Below are 22,669 nucleotides of genomic sequence, written 5' to 3'. Positions count from 1 at the left end.
TAAAATCATAATAATACTGAAGACGTTTTGTGATAAGGGCTTTCCTATTGGATACTCAACTTGGGGGCTGATATTCCTGCAGAATGACTGCAACAAAATTTACAAGTCTACATGTGCATCCACACCATTTTGCAAAATGAATAGAAGCTATCAGTTGTGAATTAACACATATTTTGCATACTGAAAAGGGTGGGAAAAGGTGAGAACATCACGATACACTTTTCTCCTGGTATATTGTCTATTTTTACAGGAAGATCCCAAGATGATAAAAACATTAAGAAGCAAAGGAATAAATCTTAGTTTGGGATAGTGAAAGAGTTATGAATACTTATGAACAGAAACGGAATTCATTCAAAAACACAGCATATATGATTACAACAAAATTGACTTGTAAAGGCTGATATCTTACACATATGTATCAAAGAATAGAGGGTACTCTGGTTATAATTTCTCTTCATAATTTCAATTATATTAGTAATCTTACCAGTATGAAGTGCTATCATCCATGCCACCATTTTATGAAAAGTGAGGTTCCTATCCAGTTGTCTTCGAATTCTTGTTGAGCAGCACTTTGGGTTAAGGGAGAAAGAATGGCATAGAAATTGTTAATAAGAAGGATTTCTATATGTCAGATATCTGACACATCATCTCATTTAATTTTCATGAGCATCCTACAAAAGTTCTCCTTCTATGAATCTGATAGATGAAGAAACTGAGCTTCAGAAATGTCATCTTCCCCAGTTCAAATACCTAGTGAGTGACATAGCCAGTTGAATCAGTGTGTTTCGCATTCACATACCAGTGTCATGGAATTTTACCTGGATTCCACTGCTTATTTGTATAAAATGTGAATTTGGACAGAAAAGATAGCTAACCACATAGTTTCTAATGTGGGTTAATTCATTCAATAAACAGGGGATATAAACATGAATAAAAGTAGGCTTGCTCTCACATGCCTGAATCTAGTGGGGAAACTGACCACTGAACAGTTCAGGAACAAGTCATTAGCTCTCCAAAAAAAGTAGTCTAAGACATACACAATCTGGGAGGAAAAAGAATCTGTCTTCCCATCTTTATCAGAGACATCAAAAAGGAGATCAATGAATAAACAATAGTATAGCACTGATAAAAATTAATGGTAACATTCACCAAGAGCTTGTGCAAGGAGCAGCTTTAAGTGTTTTAAAAGGAATTCATTCATTTAATTCTTACATCAATCCTATTAGGGTGCTACCATTATGACCCCTATATAACAGGTGAGGAAAAAAAAGAGTGATTACCATTCTTTAGATCACACAACCAACAAGAAGTAGAGATGGAATTTAAACCCAAGCCATCTGATAAGAGAGTTTATATCAATATTCCAATATTTTATACCTTATATGTTTAACTTGACATTGAAAGTAATATTTTGGCCCATATTTTAGTGTATTTTCCACCTGCATATTTTAGATGTGAGTTTGAAGTTGGATTCAAGTTAAAGTTCAGAGGGAAAAAAATAACTATTAATGGATGAATTAGAATTTTGCTTTCCTAGATAGTAGCCAATTTCTGACTCTGGCTACTTGGCTTCAGAATTTATTTGTTTGTTTGTTTGTTTATGGTATAGTTCAGGTTGACCTTGAATTCATTTTTTTGCCCAATCTGGCACTCAATTTGCAGCAATCTTCTTGCTTCAGCCTCCTGAGTGCTGGGATTATAGGCCTGTGCCACTGTATTGGGCTTTCATTTAAATGCACTACTACAGAGATTCAGAAGACTTCAAGAAGATGACAGTTAAATATCAAAAAATCTTAGATATTTTAAATATCTGGTTGTAAACGGTGCATTCAATTTAAATATCAGGGGATTGAGTATTTGACTTACTTATTTAAAAAAATTATATTTTATACAAGAATATAATTGTATGGAAGACTGCACTTATTTCACCACTTTTCAGTTAACCATACCTAGGGTGGGCAGGCTGTGTAAACCATGAGAGTTGATTGTTCAAATTACAGAAATACTAGTAAGAAAAATGGTGAGAATTCCAAAAGGGAAAAGTATTAGACACTATTATGTTTTTTGTGAATCAGGTAATTTGCGCATAATCATTACTGCGTAGTGCTATGAAATAACCATATTTGTCTTCATCATATAGATAAAATTTAAACTAAAATGTCTCATTGACTGGGATCCAAGTCTATTTATCTACAACAGATTCCTATCCTTTTTTGTCCAACCAAATTCAAGGAAGTAATTACTATTATTCTAAGTGACTAAAAGTCTAAAACAAGTGTTCAAATTTGAGTACTTTATCTAAAAGGTGATCACAAATGGAGGGTATGAGAAGTAAGGCTTGGAAGGAAAGGAAATCAATAAAGGGTGCTATCTACCACTAATCATACATCAGTGGGTTCAGTCCCATCGGGAACATTAGGAGACTAAAGAACTTGTCTCAAAGGACATGGATTTATTTTGTTCATTTGTTTGTTGTTTAGTTTTCATCTAAATAGTTAGGAAGTTTAGGTGTCCATTTGATAAATCCATCCATCATTGGCTGACGGCTGTTCCTAGGCATTGACTTGCTAGCATTTCTGGTGTGCACCAGGAGAGTACTAAAGGAAAATCCTTCAGCAGAGTAGTTTGTGCAGAAGACAGCTGCCCCATGTACTGGAACTGCCCAGGATTAGGGAATACGATGGGATACCAATTCATTGGCAATGACTCTGTTTACCAGGGCAGTCAACTGTTGATTCAAGCCCTCAGAAGAAGGGTTTACTGTTTGAAATAACTTTATGCCTGGTCATCATTTTTCAAATGTTGTCATTTGTCCTTATTTCAATTGCTGAAATTTGGTTTAGTATTTTGTATTCTTTACAATATTAAGGAAATATCCTTTTCCTGTTTCAAAGTTGTCACAACCCTTCATAGTTTCTAAGTATCCTCGTGATAGACAGATTTTAGAATAACCTACAATGACCTTAGGTAATCTTCTCCCCTTGAATTTGGATGGGACCTGTGAAATGAGAAATCATTTTTGTGATTCTGCAGCATTTCATGGCCAAAGGAATTTTGCAGAAGTAATTAAAGTCCCAAGATGTTGAGCCTAACCTAGTCACATAAGTTCATTAAATCTGGGTCTGGAAGTCCAGGATGGAAGGACTCAGGTATTTAAAATACAAGAAAACTTTTTATACATTGTTTTCTGGCTTGAAGATGAATGGAGATGGATGAAAGAAAATGGAGCGACCTCTAAGATCTGAGAGTGGTCCCTAGATGACAGCCAGCAAGGAAACAGAGACATCAGGCCTAGCAAGTGCAATGAACTAAATTCTACCATCAAGAAGGAGTTTCAAAGAGAATTTTTTCCCAGAGTATCCCTATGAGAACTCATCTAGATGACACTGGATTACCATCTCATGATACCTGAGCAGAGAAAAAAGTCTCAGGGCTTCTGGTCTATAGAACTGTAAGCTAAAAAATGAAGATTGTTTTAAGCCACTGAATTTGTGGTAATTTGTAACTAATATAGTCCTTATTGGAGTGCTGAAACCAAATTGGATTTCTAAGATTCATAGAAAGGGCATTAGTAAGGTTAAAAAGCAGTAATGAATTACATACGAGTACAAGTTTTGCCTTCAGATATACCTATGTCAGGTTCCCAGCCCTATGACTTATTTGTGTGCCATTCAACAATGTATTCAGACTCCAGCATGTTCACCTGTATTGTTATTGTAGTTCTTCCTTCATATTCCTGTTACATAGATTCATTGAGCAGTGTTTAGTAAGTATGTCGTGTTATTTTGTGTCATTATTTAACTTTTTAGCTACTGTGTTTTAGGTTCTCATCTAGAGTGCAATTTTCTTATATAAAGAGCATTATAGGTGGCTGGGGATTTAGCTCAGAGGTATAAGCACCTGCCTTGCAAGCAGGCGGTCGTGAGTTCGATCCCCCGTACCGATAAAAAACGAAAAAGACAATAAATAAATAAATAAATAAATCAGGCAGCATCCACCTCATTTTTCAAAAAGAAAAACATTATATTATGTGATTCAAAAATTCTTTAATAATTATTTGATTGCACAAATGAATTGTATCCTAACTGCTCTAAAACAGAAGATGATGACTCCAAACCCACAGAAGTGTATTTACTCCCATTTCCACACTTTTTTATTTTATACTTCCTGAGAAAATTCTTTTGTGATTTGGGAGGAAAATTCAATGGCTCTTGCATAATAAATCTAAAGAATACTACTATGTGTTTATTGTAGCCTCTACACTTTTTCCATAGTATTAATTTTTTTCTTTTTTCCATGTTTAAGATTTTATTTAAGTATATTAGTGCATGGATGTAGCATATAATGTTTTCATTCCTTGTGTGGAGTTGGTATATGTAAATAACGTGTCTCAATCTTTTTTTCATCTCTTCTCCCTTTCCTCTCTCTCTCTCTTATTCCCTTTCCTCTTATATTTATCACTATTATTAACTTTCATGATCAAAAATGTAAGACAACAGATGATGATATCCCTTAACAACTTTTGCAACAAACCCTTAAGAGAAAATAAGCTGAATGCCAGAACAATGAGGAAATGTGATTGACAATTACAATTTACATTTAGCAATACTGTTTTATCTTAATAGGCAGTTTTTAAAAGCTAGTTATTATAAAAAATTTAATTAAATAAAAAAAAAACAGGGGCTACTAGCTACTATTGGGTCAGTGGAATAGGTCCCATCTGAGCCCTAATAATTACTTTTTCCTGTATAACTTTTTGGTGTGCCCAGGTAGAGTAGACAAACCCAGAGAAAAACTTCAAGCAATGCTGATACTGGAATTTAAAGAAAAAGATTTCACTACTCCCTGAGAAGGGAACAAGTTGAAGAGTTGGTGTGGTGAGAAACAAGGGCTTTGCTGCCTTTGATTGTCTAAGGCCTTTCTGTTCTGACCATACAGATATTATTTCTTCTGAATTATTGCCAGCCACCTAGCAATTACCCAAACTGCCATCATGTCCCATAGCTTCCTCGCTCACTGAACTACCTGTTTTCTATCAATGTGTTTAAAGGGAATTTTCTCTGTTACTGTCACCAAGAGCCTTGAAAAGCCTAAGCAAACTGTCATTCCAAATCAAGGGACATTGTCCAGACACTGGTACATTTCTATGCTTTATTGAAACCATGAATTTCAAAAAGTAAGAAGTTAAAATTAAAAGAAGTATATATTTAGTGAGGTGTAACCCAAGTTCTGTAGCTCTATTTTATGTACGTTTGGTCTTGCCACACAGACCATTAATATAACTGAATTAGATGTTTATATGTAAGCTGGAGAATGGCAGAAGCATTTACAGAACTCAAGCAAAGAAGCCAATCATAACATCCATATCTGTGGAAGTATAACATGTGATAAGTATAAAAGACACTATTTTTACAGCATTGTTTGTAACTTTTGAAGTCATATGTTTATTCTCTATCTTTTCCAGAAGACTAAACTCCTTAAGCTTGTGATCAATTCATTTTTCCTCTTCACATATGTATCTGCAGTTCTTAGCACATGGATGACACAAATATTTATTGTCAGTTCACTGATTGACAGACAGCATACTTTTACTGAAAGCATGCTATTCATTTCTCCTTCCTCTTCTTCATTTTCTTCTTTCACAATACTTGAGATTGAACTCAAAACCTTGTGCATGCTGGGCACGTGCTCCACCTCTGAGCTAGAGTGGCATATTTGTTCTTATATTTCTACTATTTGACCTATTTTTGAGCTAAAATGTCTATCAGACACAAGGTCTATGGGACTCACTCCAGAAGGCCAAATGGTAACATAGAGAGCCAGAATGAGACCTTCTAACTCCCCGACTGTATAAGGTAGCAAATAAGACCTCACCTATTCACCTTTCTCTTTTTTTCCCATCACTCTCTTTTACCTTTCTGCTTCTTTCTTATTTAAGTCTAAGACCATCATCAAGTTCAAAATTAGTTTCTACACATCAAGGTGGACTTATTAACCATTCCTCTGGAACTTCTGTATGCTGAGATCTGACCTTGGTTGAGAACATTTACCCCAACCTTCTATAGGTGGACTTGAGGAGGGACAACTCTGGGGATTTCTTCCTTCAGGTAACCAAAGGAATTGCAAAGTAAGTCTGAATGATTCAGACCTCTACAAATTGAACAGAAATTCTGTGGCTGTTTGTTTGGTACAGTATTCCATTAATAAGCCTTGGAGTTACAAGTTACATTTCTAGCCTGGGTTATTCAACATGCTCAAATGCTCTAGGTATAACGGCTTTTTAAGACTGAAATACAGAAGTAGAACAGATTCAAGAAATTTAGTTGGCACATTTAAAAGTGAATAGGCTCTGGGGGTACAATGATTTGATTTTGAATCCCCAAACTCTCATTGAATGTTGTTCTCACCTCATTGAATTGATGTGCAAATTTCATGAGATGAGTTCTAGTAAAGGCATTATGCTTTCCAACATTCATAATAGTATATTTACTCATTTTAATACCAGTCAGATGAAAATAAGTTCCCTTTTCAGGTTGGGAATCTTTTTTGACTATAAAAGAGTCTTGTGTATACAAACACACACACACACACACACACACACACACACACACACATATAGATTACATTAAGATCTATGTGATTACATGCAGCCTTTTTGCACTGCTGCCTTCTGAGATCCTCTCATAGCTAGAATAACCTAGGAGCTGCCAGTACAAAATGGGACATGAGAACTCAGTGGCAGTGCAAACTGGAGCTGTGGGGTAATAAGGATTTCTTAACTGGTGCAAACACTGCCTGTTTCTCAGGCTTTACTTCCTCTAAATAGAAAACATTTGAATGGGGGAAGGGAGAATAAAGAATTGTGTCTCCATAAAAACAAGAAGCTATTACATGCAGTGTCATTTAGCAAATGTTAATTGGGCACATATACTATATCAAATACTGTACAGTAAGTAACTCATTAATAAAACTTTCAGTCCAGTGGAATCTCATCTCTATGCTTTTTAGGTTATGGAGTTTATTTGGAAATCCTTGTAATTAATATTTAATGCTAAGTGTGGTTGTCAGGTTTTTGGTTTTGTTTGGCTGTCAGTTAGCAACAAATTGTGCAACAACATTCATGACTGAAATAAAATAAAGGAACTTCTTCATAGTCTTTTATAGAGGAAAAAGTTATGACATTTTTGTTTTGTTTTCTATTGATGTGAAAGTATTAGTTATTTTTGCCATGTGTATATGTATGTAATTTTTTATTTGCAGTGCTGAGGATTGGGTCTAGGTCCTTGAACATGCTATACATGAGCTCTATTATTGAGTTACACTCCCTCTCCCAACTCTTACCTTAAAATTAGACTGGCAAGAATTCAATTTTAGTAGTAGATTTAAGATGAAATGATACTTTGTTGATAATTAGTACAGAAGAAAAACTAATTGTAGCTTACCAATCCTACATTAGTAAATTGAATATTGCATGCTCTTTAAATATCTCTTTGGACCAAGGTTAATTTAGTGTAATTAGAAAAATAAGAAAGTGTTCATAGCAAGCTATATCTGTCATTTGCAGTATAGTGCACTTTCTTCTTCACAAATATTTAGTGCTTGGCAAATCAAGTAGTAAGTGGTTAACTCTACATTAAAGATTCTATTTGTCAGCAAAATCCAGCATTTGTCGTTAGCCTTATTTCAGAAAACTGCCATATACAACCCCTATGTTCCCATAAAAATAATTTGTTTCCTGTTCTTCTCCATACTTTCTACTTACTATGTATTTTTAAAAGCTTGTTTTACGAAACACATACATTTTATTAAAATGATAAAACATAGGATGCTAGTCACTAATGGGCCAGAAGACTGGGTTACACTAGGGAAACAATCTCTAATTTATCTCAGATGCCCCCTTTGGAATGGTCAAGAATGGCAAACAAAACTAAAGTGAATCCACAAGTACTGCTGATAGTAGATTTGCTAAAAGGAGATTATCTCATCATTTCCTCCTGTGCTTTTGCCCATGGCATTTTCTCTCATTTACACTTTCATGACTCTTATTTATGCCCATCTCCAATTAACTTTCTCTTGGAAGCCTCTGGGAATCCGCTGCCCAACCTAACACAATTTCTTTCTCCTGTTTACAGTCTTTATTTGATTGTTATCTATAGTCTTAATTTGTGAATTTTTGAGGGACCCATAATATTTTGCTTTGTATTATATTTGAGTATGTATGAACATTGTAGTCCCTTGATTTTTCTTTGTATATCAGTAAGAAATTTACATTATATTTCATAGGTTACAGATATCCTTCCTACTCAATATTTCTGTCTTCTGTTGTAGTATATTCAGGAGTTCACTAAAGTTTTGACATGAGAATGAAGCCTTGACAATTAGAAAGCTTTGTACCCTGCAATTTCAGGGAGCCAACAATTTTTAGTTATGTATCATTATAATGTGACTCTTTAACCATTGATTCTATCTGTTTGGAAATTTTATACCCAAAAGATACTTTCTTTGACATATTTTTTTTAAATGTGCTTAACATTTAATTTCCAAATACCACATGTCGGTTTCATAAAGGCCTGTTATTATGCACACATATTACATATATATATATGTATCATGTACACATGCTTTCTTACTTTATTGCTATTGCCAGGATATAATTTGGTTGATTGCTTTTCATATTTTATTTTCTAGGTTAATGGTTGTTCCAGAGAGTTACACCCACAAATAGTATCAGAAAAAAAAAAATCTACAAAAGAGGGTGCAGATTGGCTCGTGAATATTCTACAAAAGTATAGTCTCCAAGAATCATTGGTTTGCTTTCCCTAAGAAAACGCATTTTTCACAATGCCTTTGAAAATTTGAGGAGCTCTGTAAAATGTTTTCTCTTACCGCACTGGAACCCCTGAGGAAGGAGAGTAGATTTCGACACACTGGCAGCAGTATCAGCATGCAGTTGAAATTTAGGCAGGCTGCAGGAGCCCTGGCCCAGGCCAGCGCTTTCTGGAAGCAGGATAGAGAACAGAGTGATTCCTGTGGGCATATAATGACCCCATTCCTACTTTCCCAGGGTTCTTAGCATGACAGCATACACCACAAACTCCAAGAGATCTGTAAAGAAAAGTCTTTCAGAACTGAGGATTTTCTTTCGGGACCTGCTCCAACTCTGTTTTTAATATGAAATTGGCCCTTTACCTTAATTTAATATTTTATTGTGAAAAGTTGTAAATATAAGGAGAAACATAAATAAGTTTACTTTGAATATGTATCTACCTATCTCCCACTTGTATGTTTTGTATTGTAATATGCTTGCTTTATCACATATTCATTTTTCCATTCATCCATCCATCAACTCATCTTTTTTTGCTGTGCTTAAAAGTTGAAGATATCAGTTCATTTCCTTCTAAATACTTAAGCATGTATATCATTAACCACAGTTCAGTATCAAAACTGAAACTTTTAAAGATTTTAACATGTTTTCTTAGCACATAGCCTGACTCAGTAACATAAGTTGGCATGTTATTATGCTTTGACATTATAATTAGTTTTGTAATGTCTAAAGAAGTTGCATATTTTGAAAGGGAAAGCACCAGTGTTGATAAATTAACAAGGATTAGAATAATGCAGTTTAGTTATGTTTCATAATTATTTATTTATGCACATGATTTATAATATTATAATTAATATTGAGTAATTAATTCATAGTTTAACCATGATGCAATGAATAATGTTTTGGGGTGAGGTGCAATTATAATTATTTTCATTTTGACAGCCAGTTCTAAGGAAACTGAGATTACTAAAGGATCCAAAGAAATTCAAGCTGGTCTACTAAACGGATGTGGCTCTTGAACAAGTTCCTTAATGTCTCCAAATGTGCAGAGAGGAGAGGCTGATTTTCTGAAGTTGATTTCATAACATGTACCAGTAACAGGGCTCTCCATGCATTAAAGTGGTAAGGACCAGACTTAGAAAATCTAGAAAATCTTACTTGTCCTAAGCATGTCACTCCTGGATGGGTTATTTTAACATAGCCAATCCAGAGTTAGTATTAGATTTTTTTCTTTTAAGCTAAACAGTGACACATGGTTCTGGGGGAAAGGGGATGGCTCTGCAATGCTCTGCTACACTTTTGTTTGTCACACTGGCAGGCCTGAGAAGACTTCTGCCTAGGAAGCTGCAATGGAGGGAGTAAGACTGATGGTACTGTTCCAATTGGTCATCCTATTTGCTTAAAATATTAAAAGGGATAATAACAAGAACATCTGACTAGAAATGAGATCCAGCCAATTTTGCATGCAATGAAAGTTATACTTACCCCAAGAAGTTTTCTAGTGTAAAAGTACTTTGGTTCTTCATCATAAAGCTTGTAGTAATGGACAAAGAGGAAGGCATTTATCCCCAGCCACAACAGCTGCACAAATAGAAAAAATTGCCTGAAGTTTTCCCATCTTGATTAGCAGATTCCAGATAAGATTGGAGTTAGACAAAGATGAAAACTTCCCCAAATCCAGACTTTGACAATGGTTGATACAAAGCTGGGTGTGACCAGTTTAGAGCCAGCTCTTTCTTGCAATAGTGTCACTATACTTTTCTGTAATTAATCTTTCTACCTTGTGTTGCTTATTATGATTGCCTTATTACCAACCCATATTCCACATTATCATTCTAACTTCTCCTTTCTTTTTAATCATTTTTTTCTTCTCCATAGACAGATAGATAACACTGGCTAATCAATAAAATGAGAAGGGAAGTAAATGTGATGCTATTTGCCTGCCTACCAGTAAGCCATTGTGTTCTTTTATCATCTCCCTGCACCACATAACATACCCTCGACACCAAGCTTTTTATTCTACCTAATAAGTTTTACTTACATTTTGAAGGAAGGAAATATTGAGCATGAGTAAGAGATTGGGGCACAGTTCTTAAAGACAAAAATATTTTTATAGATTGTGACCTCTCATCTCATTCCAAACAGTGACTTTATCAAGTAGTGATACAGCCCACCCCAGTCTTCTACTTTAGTGCAATAATTTTCTTAGCTTCTAAATTATCAGTTATTGATCTTTTCTTAGCTTCTAAATTATCAGTTATTGTTAATGCCTATAATTAAATATCCATGATATTTGAGAAAAATCTCAATTTACAAATAAGAAAGTGCTAAAGCAACACCTGCATTTCCTGACCTTGTTGTTTTTTCTTAATTCTGGCTTTCTAAGATGGATCTTCAATTTCAAGGATATGATTTTCTCATTTAAAAAAAGGTAATTTCCTGGGGAAAATTGTGCTGAGAGCTAAAAATATAATTTCAATCGTTTCCTATAGGAATAATCTGTTCTTCAGCTGGAGATATGAAATCAACTTTATAGTTTCAAATCAACAGAGTTCTGAACTGCATTAAAATGTTGGTTTTGGCATAGTATATGATAAGATTATATCCAAAAGATGAGAAGTATAAAACAAAAGAGGCCTTTATTCTGAGAACACGGAGAGAGAAAACCAAAACACCCCCGGCCGCTGCAGTCCGGCTTTCTCTCTGGTGGACAAGCGTGGGGGATATATAAGTAGCCTTGGTTTGGGGTGGAATCGAAGGGGGTATTAGGGATGCACAGGTAGCCCATTGGTCTTTGTTTGGCGCCATAGGTAAATTCCTAGGGGTGGGGGAGATAGGAGCTCCTTGGCTTTACCAGCTATAGTATCCTGTCTGGGCCAAAACTCTTTCAGTATATTTCCAACAATAAAACGTTTTTATTTTATTTGTGCCACTAGTTTCTTTCTATCAGAAAGGAAACTCAAAGATCTTCATATATTCCATGATAAATTCTTACAAAAGTTCTATTCATAAGTGTACTTTTTAAACATCATGTTTTCACTGGTTGCTTAGCAGTTATTTTGAAATCTTTCTATTTGTTCTGTTCAAAGTTGCTTTTCTGAGACCATCATCTTAAGAGCACAGTTATATTACTTATGTTAAAAAGTATAGGAATCAATGTCTATTTGAAAAGTCTCCAAATCTTTACTTGAAAATTGTTTTTCATAAAATAGATTATATTGACAAATATATTATATATTACATATGCATAAATCTATATAAGTAACCTAAATTCTCTGGAATTGTATAAATTTCATAAGTAGCTGAAATTTATACCTCGGGGGAAGGTAGTAGTTTTCAAAAAGAAATTTGAGGACTTTTCTTTTAGTGTTATTATTGAAATAAAGGCCAGTTTCCCACACATGATCCATGTATCCATCAGTCCTATATTTGCTATTTGGAAAACGGTATAAAGTTTCAACTGGACATTTTAAAAACAGTTTAAACACATAAAAAGCAGGGAAATTTTCCTTTGAGTAATTAATAAGCAGTTTGGAATTAGGGAGTGAAGACATAAAATACTTTGTATTCTCTCTAAAAAATTCTAGCTAATTTAGTACTCCTAGGAACATAGAAATAAATTATAAGAAATGAGTATTTAGATACCATCTTTCCATGAAGGAATGTGGAAAAATTAATTCAGTCAAATATATGTCTGCTCACCCAGTAAATCAGTTTCTCAAAGAAACAAACAAAAACACTTTACTCAATTTTAGTTTCTAGGAAACTCAAACATGTCAGATAATTCATAAATCATCTCTTGTTGGTACTTACAATGACAACGATGGAGATTCCCTCATTCACAGCCCAGTTCCCCATGATGACAGAGCTTCAGTGTGCTGTGTCTGCCGTTCTTCTATATTGGGCTTCTTCTTCACATGAGGAAATGAAAACAGAAACCTTGGGGCAATATGTTTCCTTTTTTATTATCAGAAATTGGCTAATCATTGGTTAACTAAGACTCCTATTTCCATACAAATTTAATTCTTTAAACCACAGAAACTACAAGAGAAAATTTTATAATGATCCAATCACAACTAAACATATTGGAAAATGAAACCAAATTCTACAACAGAGATGAATAGTGTGATCAATGGGATGTATTTTACACAGTGAATTATTTTACTAATTAGTTATCTGCTTGCAATTTTCATGTCACTCAACTAGCCATGCCTTAATGATGAATAAAACATAATAAATGAGTTTTACATGACTTGACAGACTTTTACAGTAAAATTTATAGCCTCATTGAAAAAAGTTACTAGAGTGATGGTTAATATTTATAAAATGCTTATTATGTGCCAATTTTACAAGCTAAATATGTATATGTGCATAGGTATCTGTGAGTTAAAACATAGATAAGCATATGTGTATATACACAGAGGCATACATGCACACACACACACACACTTCAATCCATTTGATTCTCACAACTCGATACATAGAAACTAGGTTCTTTTATTATGATTACATTTACAGATGAGAAAACTGTTACAAAGAGAAGTTAAAATACTTTGGATATAGTCACACAACCAGGCAATAGTGGAGTTGGGATTTGAGAGCCCAGAAATGTGGCTTTTGATCATGATACCAGGGGGGAAAAAGCTTAACTGCATCAAACTGCACCCTAAATCACTTCACCTAAAACTATAGGAAATGAAACTCTAACAAAAATACCAAAATGTTCAGATGATAATCATCCTGGCAGGCAGACATGACATTTTCTATGTTACGTGTATAAACAGGGTCAAACCTAAAATATATCACATATATCATATACCAAAACTAGATGCAAAATTGTTACCCCCTTCCTGCTTTCCAGCCATCAAGATATGAAAGAGACAGGAAGGTAAGAACATGACTCTACTATAAAGTTATAATCAGCTAATTATCAAAGGTAGTTGTACAATAGTTATAGTTAATAGATAAAAAATATATATTGGAATAGTGGATGGGAACAAAGAATAAAAGAGAAACTCTTTTGATTGTTGCTAAAAATACTTGAGAATGGAATTATGACAAATAGTAAAGCAGTATAATATTGTTTCATATTATTGAAGCACTCCATATTATTGAAGAAATACTCAACTCTGACCGTGACGATTAGAACATATGTAACTCACATAAAGGGAGGTTGTTCTTTGGTTCCACTCCACAAAGATACCAGTTCAAAGAAGCTTAGATGAATAATCAAAACATTGTGTACCTCCTTGCTCTATTATTTCTTCTTCAGGCTTTACTTGCCCCACTGTGTTTTAGAAATAATTACATTTGGCAGGCTCTGTGTTTAGCTAAATCAGAGCATGGGGATCTAGAGAGAATATAGAGTGCTTCTTCACTTACATTTCAGTTTCAAGTGACATCCAAAGAATTATTGAATCTCCACTGAAGCTCTACCTCCCACTAGTCAACCCCCCTCTCTACCATGATACCTTACTGGCTAACACTACTGAAGGTCTTGATCTTGCCAGATGGCCCTGGCTGCTGAGCTGGAGTTATACTACCTCCTCCCAGTTCCTCTCTAACTCTGAGGGTGGTAACCACTTCCGGAGGTTCATCTTTCTGTACCCACTTTGGGGATTCTCCACTTTTCCATCATCCATGCAATCATTTCATAACATAACATTCTTCTTGTTAAAATATGGTGGCTGCTGTTTCTCTAACTGGGCTTTGACTAAATCGAAAGTAACTCAGATATGTACATATTTTCTCATGTAACTAAAGAAATAAGACATTTATGCCTAAAGAGCAGTTAAGAACTTTAAAGAACTATTCTCTCTGCCACTTCCAAACTCCTCCACAGGATGACTGCCACTCATTGTGCTCTTCCAAACTTAGTGTGAAGCCTTCTATTCTATCGTTTTCTCTGTTTACTTTTTCCTCCTTAATAGTTCATTTTCACTTGTCCTATTTAATTCTTCAAACCTTTTTTCATTTTTTTAAATCTATCTCTTGAAGCTTTTGCTCTACTGGAGAGTCCATGAGAAGGGGATCACGAATACTTGCACTAGGAATAATGCTTCATGATTCATATAATACTATTTGTTGACCATTTTCCTACTCCTTTGCTCACTTCTATAATTTCAGAAGAAAACATTTTGAAAAAGAATATTTTCCATAGGCAACTAACTATTCTCTGCTATTCTTTTTTTTCCTGATTTGTGAAAGTAATCATAGGGATGTGAGTAGGGGTTCCTTGAGAGCTTTAGGAACTTCAATCAGTTTCTCAACTGAAGGAAGAGAGACTAGATATAATAGAGTAAAATATTTTTATATGGGAAGTACTTCCCTTTTTGAAAACACTGCTTACAAAATGTAATGTTCATAGTTAAGCTTGAATGCCCAATTAGCATTATGGTCTGAAAGTATAACCATTTTCATACAAATGACTCAAGTTTATATTTTTATTTTAGAGTAGTATTCCGTGGTGTGCAAAGTCTACATTTTCTTTATTCATTCATCTGTTATTGACATATGGAATGTTTCTAAGATGTAGCTATCAAGAATTGTGTTGCTTTAAACAAGTGTATATATATATATATATATATATATATATATATATAAAATGGTGTCTTTAACTCTTCTAGGAAGATACCTAGAAGAGGAAGAGCTGGATCAAATGGAATTTCTAGTTTTATATTTTTGAGGAATCTCTATACTGATTTCCATAGTGGGTGAATTAGTTTACATTTCTACCAACAGTGGAGAAGGGTTCCCCACAGCTACATCTGCATAAATCAGATACGTAACTTAAATATCACATTTGTCTCTTATATTAGAAATATAAAGTAAAAATAAAGAATAAAATAAAAGATACTTAATAGGAAGTAGTGAGATAGCTCATTCTCAAAGGGGGAAAGGATCAAGAGATGGAGAGAGAGGAAAAGAGGTAACAGATAAGTAATTAAAAAAAGAATTGGGATGTGTTATGTACATGTGCCAATTTCATACAAAGAGTGTAAGCAGGGGCTGGGGATTTAGCTCAGCGGCATAAGTACCTGCCTTGGAAGCAGGCAGTCATGGGTTCGATCCCTGGTACCGATAAAAAGGAAAAAGACAAAAAAAAAAAAAAAGAAAAGAAAAAAAACAAAGAGTGTAAGCATTATATTCTGCAAAGATGTACAAAAAGAAAATACAGGGGTCAAAGGATAGGTGAAGTGGTGAGGGAGGAAAGGGAAAGGGGATGGAAAAGGGATTAAAATTTGTTATGTACATGTATCAACTCTAAATAAGTAGTGTGAGCAATACGTACTACACACATATAGTAAACTAAAATAAAAAATAAAGAACAGTAAGGTGTTAAGAAAAAAGTGTAATGTGTACTGCTCTTCAAAGACAGGCAGAAAAATTGATAAAGTAGCAAAATTTATCAATGGCATCAACTAGACAAGAATAAAGAAACTTAAAACTATGCATTCCCTAATGGCATATTTTCTCTCAATCCATTTGGCCTTCATTGTTCCTAAACTGTTTGTGTCAGGCTGGACTGTTGTGAAATTAAGCATATAATCACCTGCCTCAGTAGGCAATAATGGTTAACCACTTTAGGCTCATAGTTGCATCCTAGTTACCTCTGACTTAGCAAAAGAACAGAGAAGAGAGGCAGACCTGTTTTCACAAAATTCACTGATTGCATCCTGAAAGTGATTCCTTCCTGATAACTCAAATTTAAAATTAGGTTCCTAATTATTCCAAGAAGAGAAATTGCTAAAGAAAAGGAAATATACTACTATGTGAAGATTCTCAATGATTTTAGTCCTTGATACTGATGATTTTTTGTTCTTTTGTAACTCTTGTGTGCATCTCATATCTTGCCAGAACTCATGTTTTGCTTCTGATGGACCGGAACCCACACAAAACCAAACCAGACATTCTGCCATTAGAAAGAAGCTTTATTGGGCTGCAAGCAGGCTGCCTTGCAGATTAAGATAGCCCCATATGGCTTGGGGAAGGGGTTTTTAAGGGTTATTCAGGAAGGGGCATGCCCTGCAGGTGAGCCAGGTGCGAGAAGCAGAGTGTGACATAGTCTTCATTGGGTACCCTCCTGGGCAGGGTTGACTTTTGCGGTTGGAACAAAAGGGAAGTTTCTTTTTTTTTGAAACTCAAGCATGAACGGCTCTGAAGACAGGCTTACCCTTTAGCTGCTTCAATGGGTGATGTGCACCCACATTCTCTGCCTAAGGATGACTACTGAGAAGTCTTCATCTGCTGAAAAGTGTTGCAAGTAATCATCTCAGGTGTGGACACTTAATCAAGACCAATTAGCCTTTTTCATGGGGCAGGGGGAGTTAGGACTCTGAAGGAAACAAGGTCAAACCTTTCTCTCTTCACCAGTGATATAGGTCATCTCTATTATGTTGTGTTGAAAAACTGTGTGAGAATTCTATCAACATAAACAGAATCAAAATCAGAATTAATACCTAAGTAAGGATGGGAATATTTGGAGACAAATATGATGGCAGTTTTTGAATTCTTGAGTTCCATCTTCCCGAGATATTTGGAGATCTGTTATTCTTGCAGGTTGAGGCTCCTGAGAAGCAGACTCTGAGATAGAGATTAGCACACATTTCATTATAAGGAAGTGTTCTCAAAGGTAAATGCATGCTGAAGGGAAGTAAAGACAAAAAACAGGGTGGACCAACAGAGAAGTTGTATTATATGGTCACAATAAGGCCTCAGCCCTCAGTGGGGAAATCCTGAAGCAGAATGACCCAGAGTGACCTTGGAAATGTTCAGCTTTACTGAGACAATTTCTATGGGTGTTGACAGTAGGTTAGTAAGCATTTCATTTTTCATGTTAGACCTGTGATGGCATTACAATATTTTAATACAATGATACAAGACAAAAGGTATTTGTATGCTTTAATTTATCAGAATGAGGAAGAAAATGGCAAAATAACTCTATTTAAATTTAAAACTTTTCAGTATGCCTTTAGTGGTAAATTTGCTTGCTTCTTTTTTTGAAAATGATTTTCTTTTCAGACTTAATTTGGTCTTATTAACAGTTAACATTTACAAGGCATTTTATATGTGCCCGATAGGCTTTTATTATTAATTTATCACAATCACTCTATAAAATGATTGTAATCATTGTAAAATGATCATATCCACTACCGATGTGTCTTGGTACTCATCACCAAAATTTATAAATATGTTACCTTACATGGTTACAGGAGCTTTGTAGATCTGAATAAGCTAAGGAATTTGACATGGGGGAATTATCATGGGCTAGTGTGCGTGCAGTATAATCATAGTACCCATGTTAGAGGGAGGGAGGACCAAAGCCAGAGAAAGGAAATGTAAGGATAGAAAAAGTAGAGAGATTATGCTGCTGATTTTAAAGATGGAGAAAAGGGTAGTGAGCCAAGGAATACAGTTTTAGAATCTGTAAAAGGCAAGGAACTCTCTAGACTCTGAAAAGAATGCAGATTTGTGAACATTTTGATTTTGAGCCAGTGAAACTGAGTCAATATCTCTCACCTCTAAAATTGGAAAAATATCAATTTGTATTTTCTTAAGCCAGTCAGCTTGTGGTAACTTGTTAGAGCATCAGTAGAAAGTTCAAATTCACTTTATAGATGAGAGATAAAATATAGAAGATAAAGTAATTTGCCCAGGGTTGCATGACTATTTGATGCCAAACTGGGAACTTTAGTCTGTGCTGTCTGACATAGTTCTGCTTATTTGAGTCACCAGGACCATTCTATAAAACTAGGACTTAATTGTAAATAATTAAATAAAATCACCTCATGAGCTTCAGTTTTTGTTCCAAAGCCCCTAACTTGAACTTAGTCATCCTCTTCTCAACTTGCAATGTACAACATAGCTCTTTCTTACAGAATTGATCAGAATCACCGTTAGCTTCCAGTCTTCTGATAGCGCAACTGTTGCTGACAAGTTCCTGATATTACTATATATGTGTAGAACCTTCTCAGTCCAAGAAGCTTAAAGAAGTTTGAACAGGAGGCATTAGGTTCCTATAACCAGTTTCTTCATTTTAAAGATATAACTGAAAGTGAAAATCTATGACTCTTTGTTTCAAACATCATTTTTTTCCTGCCTTAAATTGTATCTGCATACTCGTAGTCTCTCCTTGGGCACCTGGCAAAGGCTCATCTTTGTGAAGCTGTTAGCTAGTAACTTAAGTGCTGGCAGAGTGAGAGCTTCAAGTATTATCTTTCTTAGGAATGATGAGACTTCAATATTATTTCCTCCATGAAAATAGGTCCATGTATTTCATATGCCCTGAGGTCTAGCTCCCTTAATACTTTCAGAGAAATATGTCTGGCTTAAGAAAACTAATATAGTCTGACTGCCTACTAGTGAGAAATTGAAGGTGATTCATGTAAACACATTCACATACACTGATCTACTAGCATATATAACTGTTTGGCCTATGTTTAGATGTAACCCCAAAGCCTTATGTGGTCATAGGTGGGGATTTTATAGAGGTGGCTAGATCAAGAATGTGTGACACTGGAATTGATTCATGGTGCAATGCTAGGATCAAGGGCACTAGGACTAAGAATATGAGTGCTACTTGCGATAAGTAGCCTGGATAAGATAAAAGGGCAGAAAGGCATTGGTAAGGCCCCTTGTTGCTTTGCTACCTTCTGCCCACAATGAATATTTCTCCTCTGAAATGCCTGTCTACCGTGCCACCCTGCCTTGGAGCCAGTCGACTATGGATTGAAACCTCTACAAACTGTGGGCCAAATAAACCTTTACCCTTTTAACTTTGGGCATTAGGTGTTTAATTTCAGCAATGAAAAAAGTAATTAAAACAATAGCGATAGCACAATTGCCAACATTAGAAAATGAAACATGGACACGGTATTATTAACTAATGTACAGTTCTTATTCTGAGTTTGCCAACTGTCCCCTAATGCTCTTTTATTTGTGATTGTTTTACTTTGCACCCTGGTCCATATCTAAACTAAGATCATACACAGAATCAAGTTGTTAGGTTGCTTTGGGGTCTTTTAACCTAGGCCAATTTTTTGGTCTTTAAGTTTTTTCTTGATATCTTTGAAGACCACAGACCATTTATTTTGTAAGGTGTTCCTCATTTAAGATGTGTCTGATATTTGTTGATAGATTCACATTACTCATTTTTAGTTAACTTTAACCTTTTTTTGTACTAAGGATTGAACTCATGACCTTGCACTTGCCAGGTAGGCACTTATGCTGCTGAGCTAAATCCCCAGCCCTTTAGTTAACTTTTTTGGCACCATAATGTGAGTCATCATGTCAGAAGGCAAAGATGTTGGTTTGTCGCATGATTGGTGATGATCTTTCTCTTAAGATCACTGTATATATTACAGTGTTTAACAAAGTATATATTCATTTTTTTCTGAAGTGATTCTGTAAAAAAATATTCTAGAGAGAAAATGCTCATGTAAACGTGGCAATAAATTAATGGTTGATAAATCTGAACCAATAAAACACTTGGTTTCTTTGTAGTATCCTTGTAACTCTTCTGTATGTATAAAATTCTTTTAAAATATGTTTTGAAAATCTGACATATTAAATCAAATCTGACATCTTCACTGTGCATTTGCTTTAAAAGTTGAGTGCAAAATTAGTTTTGAGGAGATACTACTTTTTTGTTAAGGGAAGCACTTTAAGGACTTTTTGGCTAATCTAGAGATCAGAGGTTGATTCAGAGAAGACCTAAAACTCTTTAGTATAGTGAAATGAAAGAGATGATATTATTGCCTGGAGAATCTTATTATCTAATTGAGTCTTGCACAGGAAGATTATGCTTAGAAGTGGTTTTCATACACTTGAACAACAGATTCATGAATTGGACAGAATGTGTAGTATAAAAGATATTATTGTCAATAGACAACTTTCATATTCATGGTAATGACATTAGAGAACAGAGCTATATAGTCATGATGACTGATATTCCCTGTCTTGTATTATAACTGCTTTATGTTATTTGTGTTCAATAAAGCTGAGTAACAAGCATAGTATAGGATCAGTCTTCAATAAATTATCATCTTGGAGGATAAGGAAGAAACTGGACACAGAATAAAGAAAACTAGAAAGGGTTGAGATGGCAAGAAGCTTGATAACATGGTGATGTGACCTAAAGGAATAGCAACAGACAACAAGAAGGATAAAGTATTTGAAAAACCCAAAAGATACTTAGGAAAGACATTGGGCTTCCAGGCATCTTCTAGGGTTTGGATTGTAGTGATTTGGCTATGAAAAAGAGGGAGATTATAGAACTCTGAAGAATTTGATTATAAGTATGAAAGTTTTTTTTAAAAAAGCAGGAAAATATATTTACCATATATCGGTCATAGACCTTAAAAGGTTTTTAAATGTTTCAGTGTTTTATTCAAGTTCAGAAGACAGGATTAGTGTGCCAATTTTTAGTAAAATTATATTTTTTAAAATTTTTAAAATATGCCAAATATATTCTTATGTTTTTGAGACAGAGTCTTCCTATGTAGCTCAGGCTGACCTTGAATTTGCTATGCATTCCAGGCTGGCCTTGAGCTTAAGGCAATCCTCTTGCCTCAGCCTCCTTAGTTCTGGGATTATAGGTATGCATTGCCATATTCAGCTGAAACTACTATTACAATAATAATTTAGCAAGACAAAGTCAGCCAATGCAATCAAGGTGGACTAAGAATAAGAATTATCCTACGTGTCTATTTTATACTTTGCTAATTGTGGTTTATGTGTTAAAAAACAGGTAAGGAATATTTATTTATTTGAATGTTGTAGGAATATTAATTTGTGAATATTTGTGAGATTTATGGAATTATGTTCTAAGATTAAGTATTTAAATAATTAAATAATTCTAAGAAACTTTAAGTATTCAAATGAATTATGAAATTTTAACATTTCATGGATGACAGAAGGTATCTACTCACAGTAAATCTGAAACTAAATGCATAAAATGTGAGTACTGTCGTCAACTTAAGGAAGTGAGACTAGAGTCAAGCTAGATATTTATATAATTCAGACACCACACTCATTTTCTTTGTTAAACTTTTCAGGGCTAGAAAAGTTAACAGTTTTGCACCAAAGCAAATGATTTGGTGGAAATGAACATTCATTTAAAAATAATTACTATGGGAGACATCTAAAATTTTATGTGTTTGAAATTTCAGTATCAATATCTACACATATATAATTGGTCAAATATCAGTCTTGACAGTGTGCTTTAGTTTTCAAAGTACTAATTGGACTTTAAAAAAAGAAACATGCTCATCAAAAGTGGCCAAGTATACATAGAATTACGGTACACATTTTACTCTAAGTCATAAAACTCTCAGAGAATACCTAGCAATATGGCTGAAAGGTGAGCAATAATTGGATACTAGGTGAATATGCTAAATTGCTGTCATTGATTTAAAACAAAAAAAATCAAAGAGAAAGTGTTAGCTATGCAAAAAGAGTGAAAATCAGGTACTCGCTGGCTGTCTCCACTGTACATGTTCCTAGAACAGTTTATTCTGTTAAATAACACTACGATAGACATTGTTTAATATGCCAAATATTTTCTTATGTCCCTTCTCCTCTTCTGCCTCCCTAATATATCGGATTAAAAAATAAATACTATCTTTCCCACCCCACCCTTCAATCTTCCTTGTAAATTCTTACAAAAAAATTTCCAAGTGAGAAAGAAAGTAAAGTCTTGCTACCTTGTTGGGAGAGGATTTTATCTAAAACACAGTTAAAGTAAAAAATAATGTCAGCAAATATGGTGGTATAGTAAACTGCATTGTGGTTCTTTCTCTCATATTAGGAAACTCTAATCCTTAATGAGACCTCTATATTTAGAGA

General features: G+C 34.6%; 1 protein-coding gene across 1 annotated transcript in view; it reads right to left on the bottom strand.

The window, feature by feature from the left end:
* The window catches only part of LOC100735552 (cytochrome b-245 heavy chain), a 35,494-nt gene extending 22,703 nt beyond the window's left edge, over positions 1-12,791 (bottom strand). Inside the window, exons 1-4 of the mRNA XM_003469376.4 lie at positions 12,638-12,791; positions 10,310-10,405; positions 8,887-8,997; positions 485-569 (exon numbers count right to left, since the gene is read on the bottom strand). Of these exons, the coding sequence (XP_003469424.1) occupies positions 485-569; positions 8,887-8,997; positions 10,310-10,405; positions 12,638-12,682 (337 nt within the window). The 5' untranslated portion in view covers positions 12,683-12,791. The remainder of the gene's footprint in view (positions 1-484; positions 570-8,886; positions 8,998-10,309; positions 10,406-12,637) is intronic.
* Positions 12,792-22,669: the final 9,878 nt, after the last annotated feature.

Source organism: Cavia porcellus, unplaced genomic scaffold (genome assembly GCF_034190915.1).
Source record: "Cavia porcellus strain 051 isolate PalLab524CR breed Dunkin Hartley unplaced genomic scaffold, mCavPor4.1 scaffold_3, whole genome shotgun sequence".
NCBI classification, from domain to species: Eukaryota; Metazoa; Chordata; class Mammalia; order Rodentia; family Caviidae; genus Cavia; species Cavia porcellus.
Note: the sequence above shows the minus strand (reverse complement) of the source record. Positions and strands in the feature narration are given on the sequence as shown.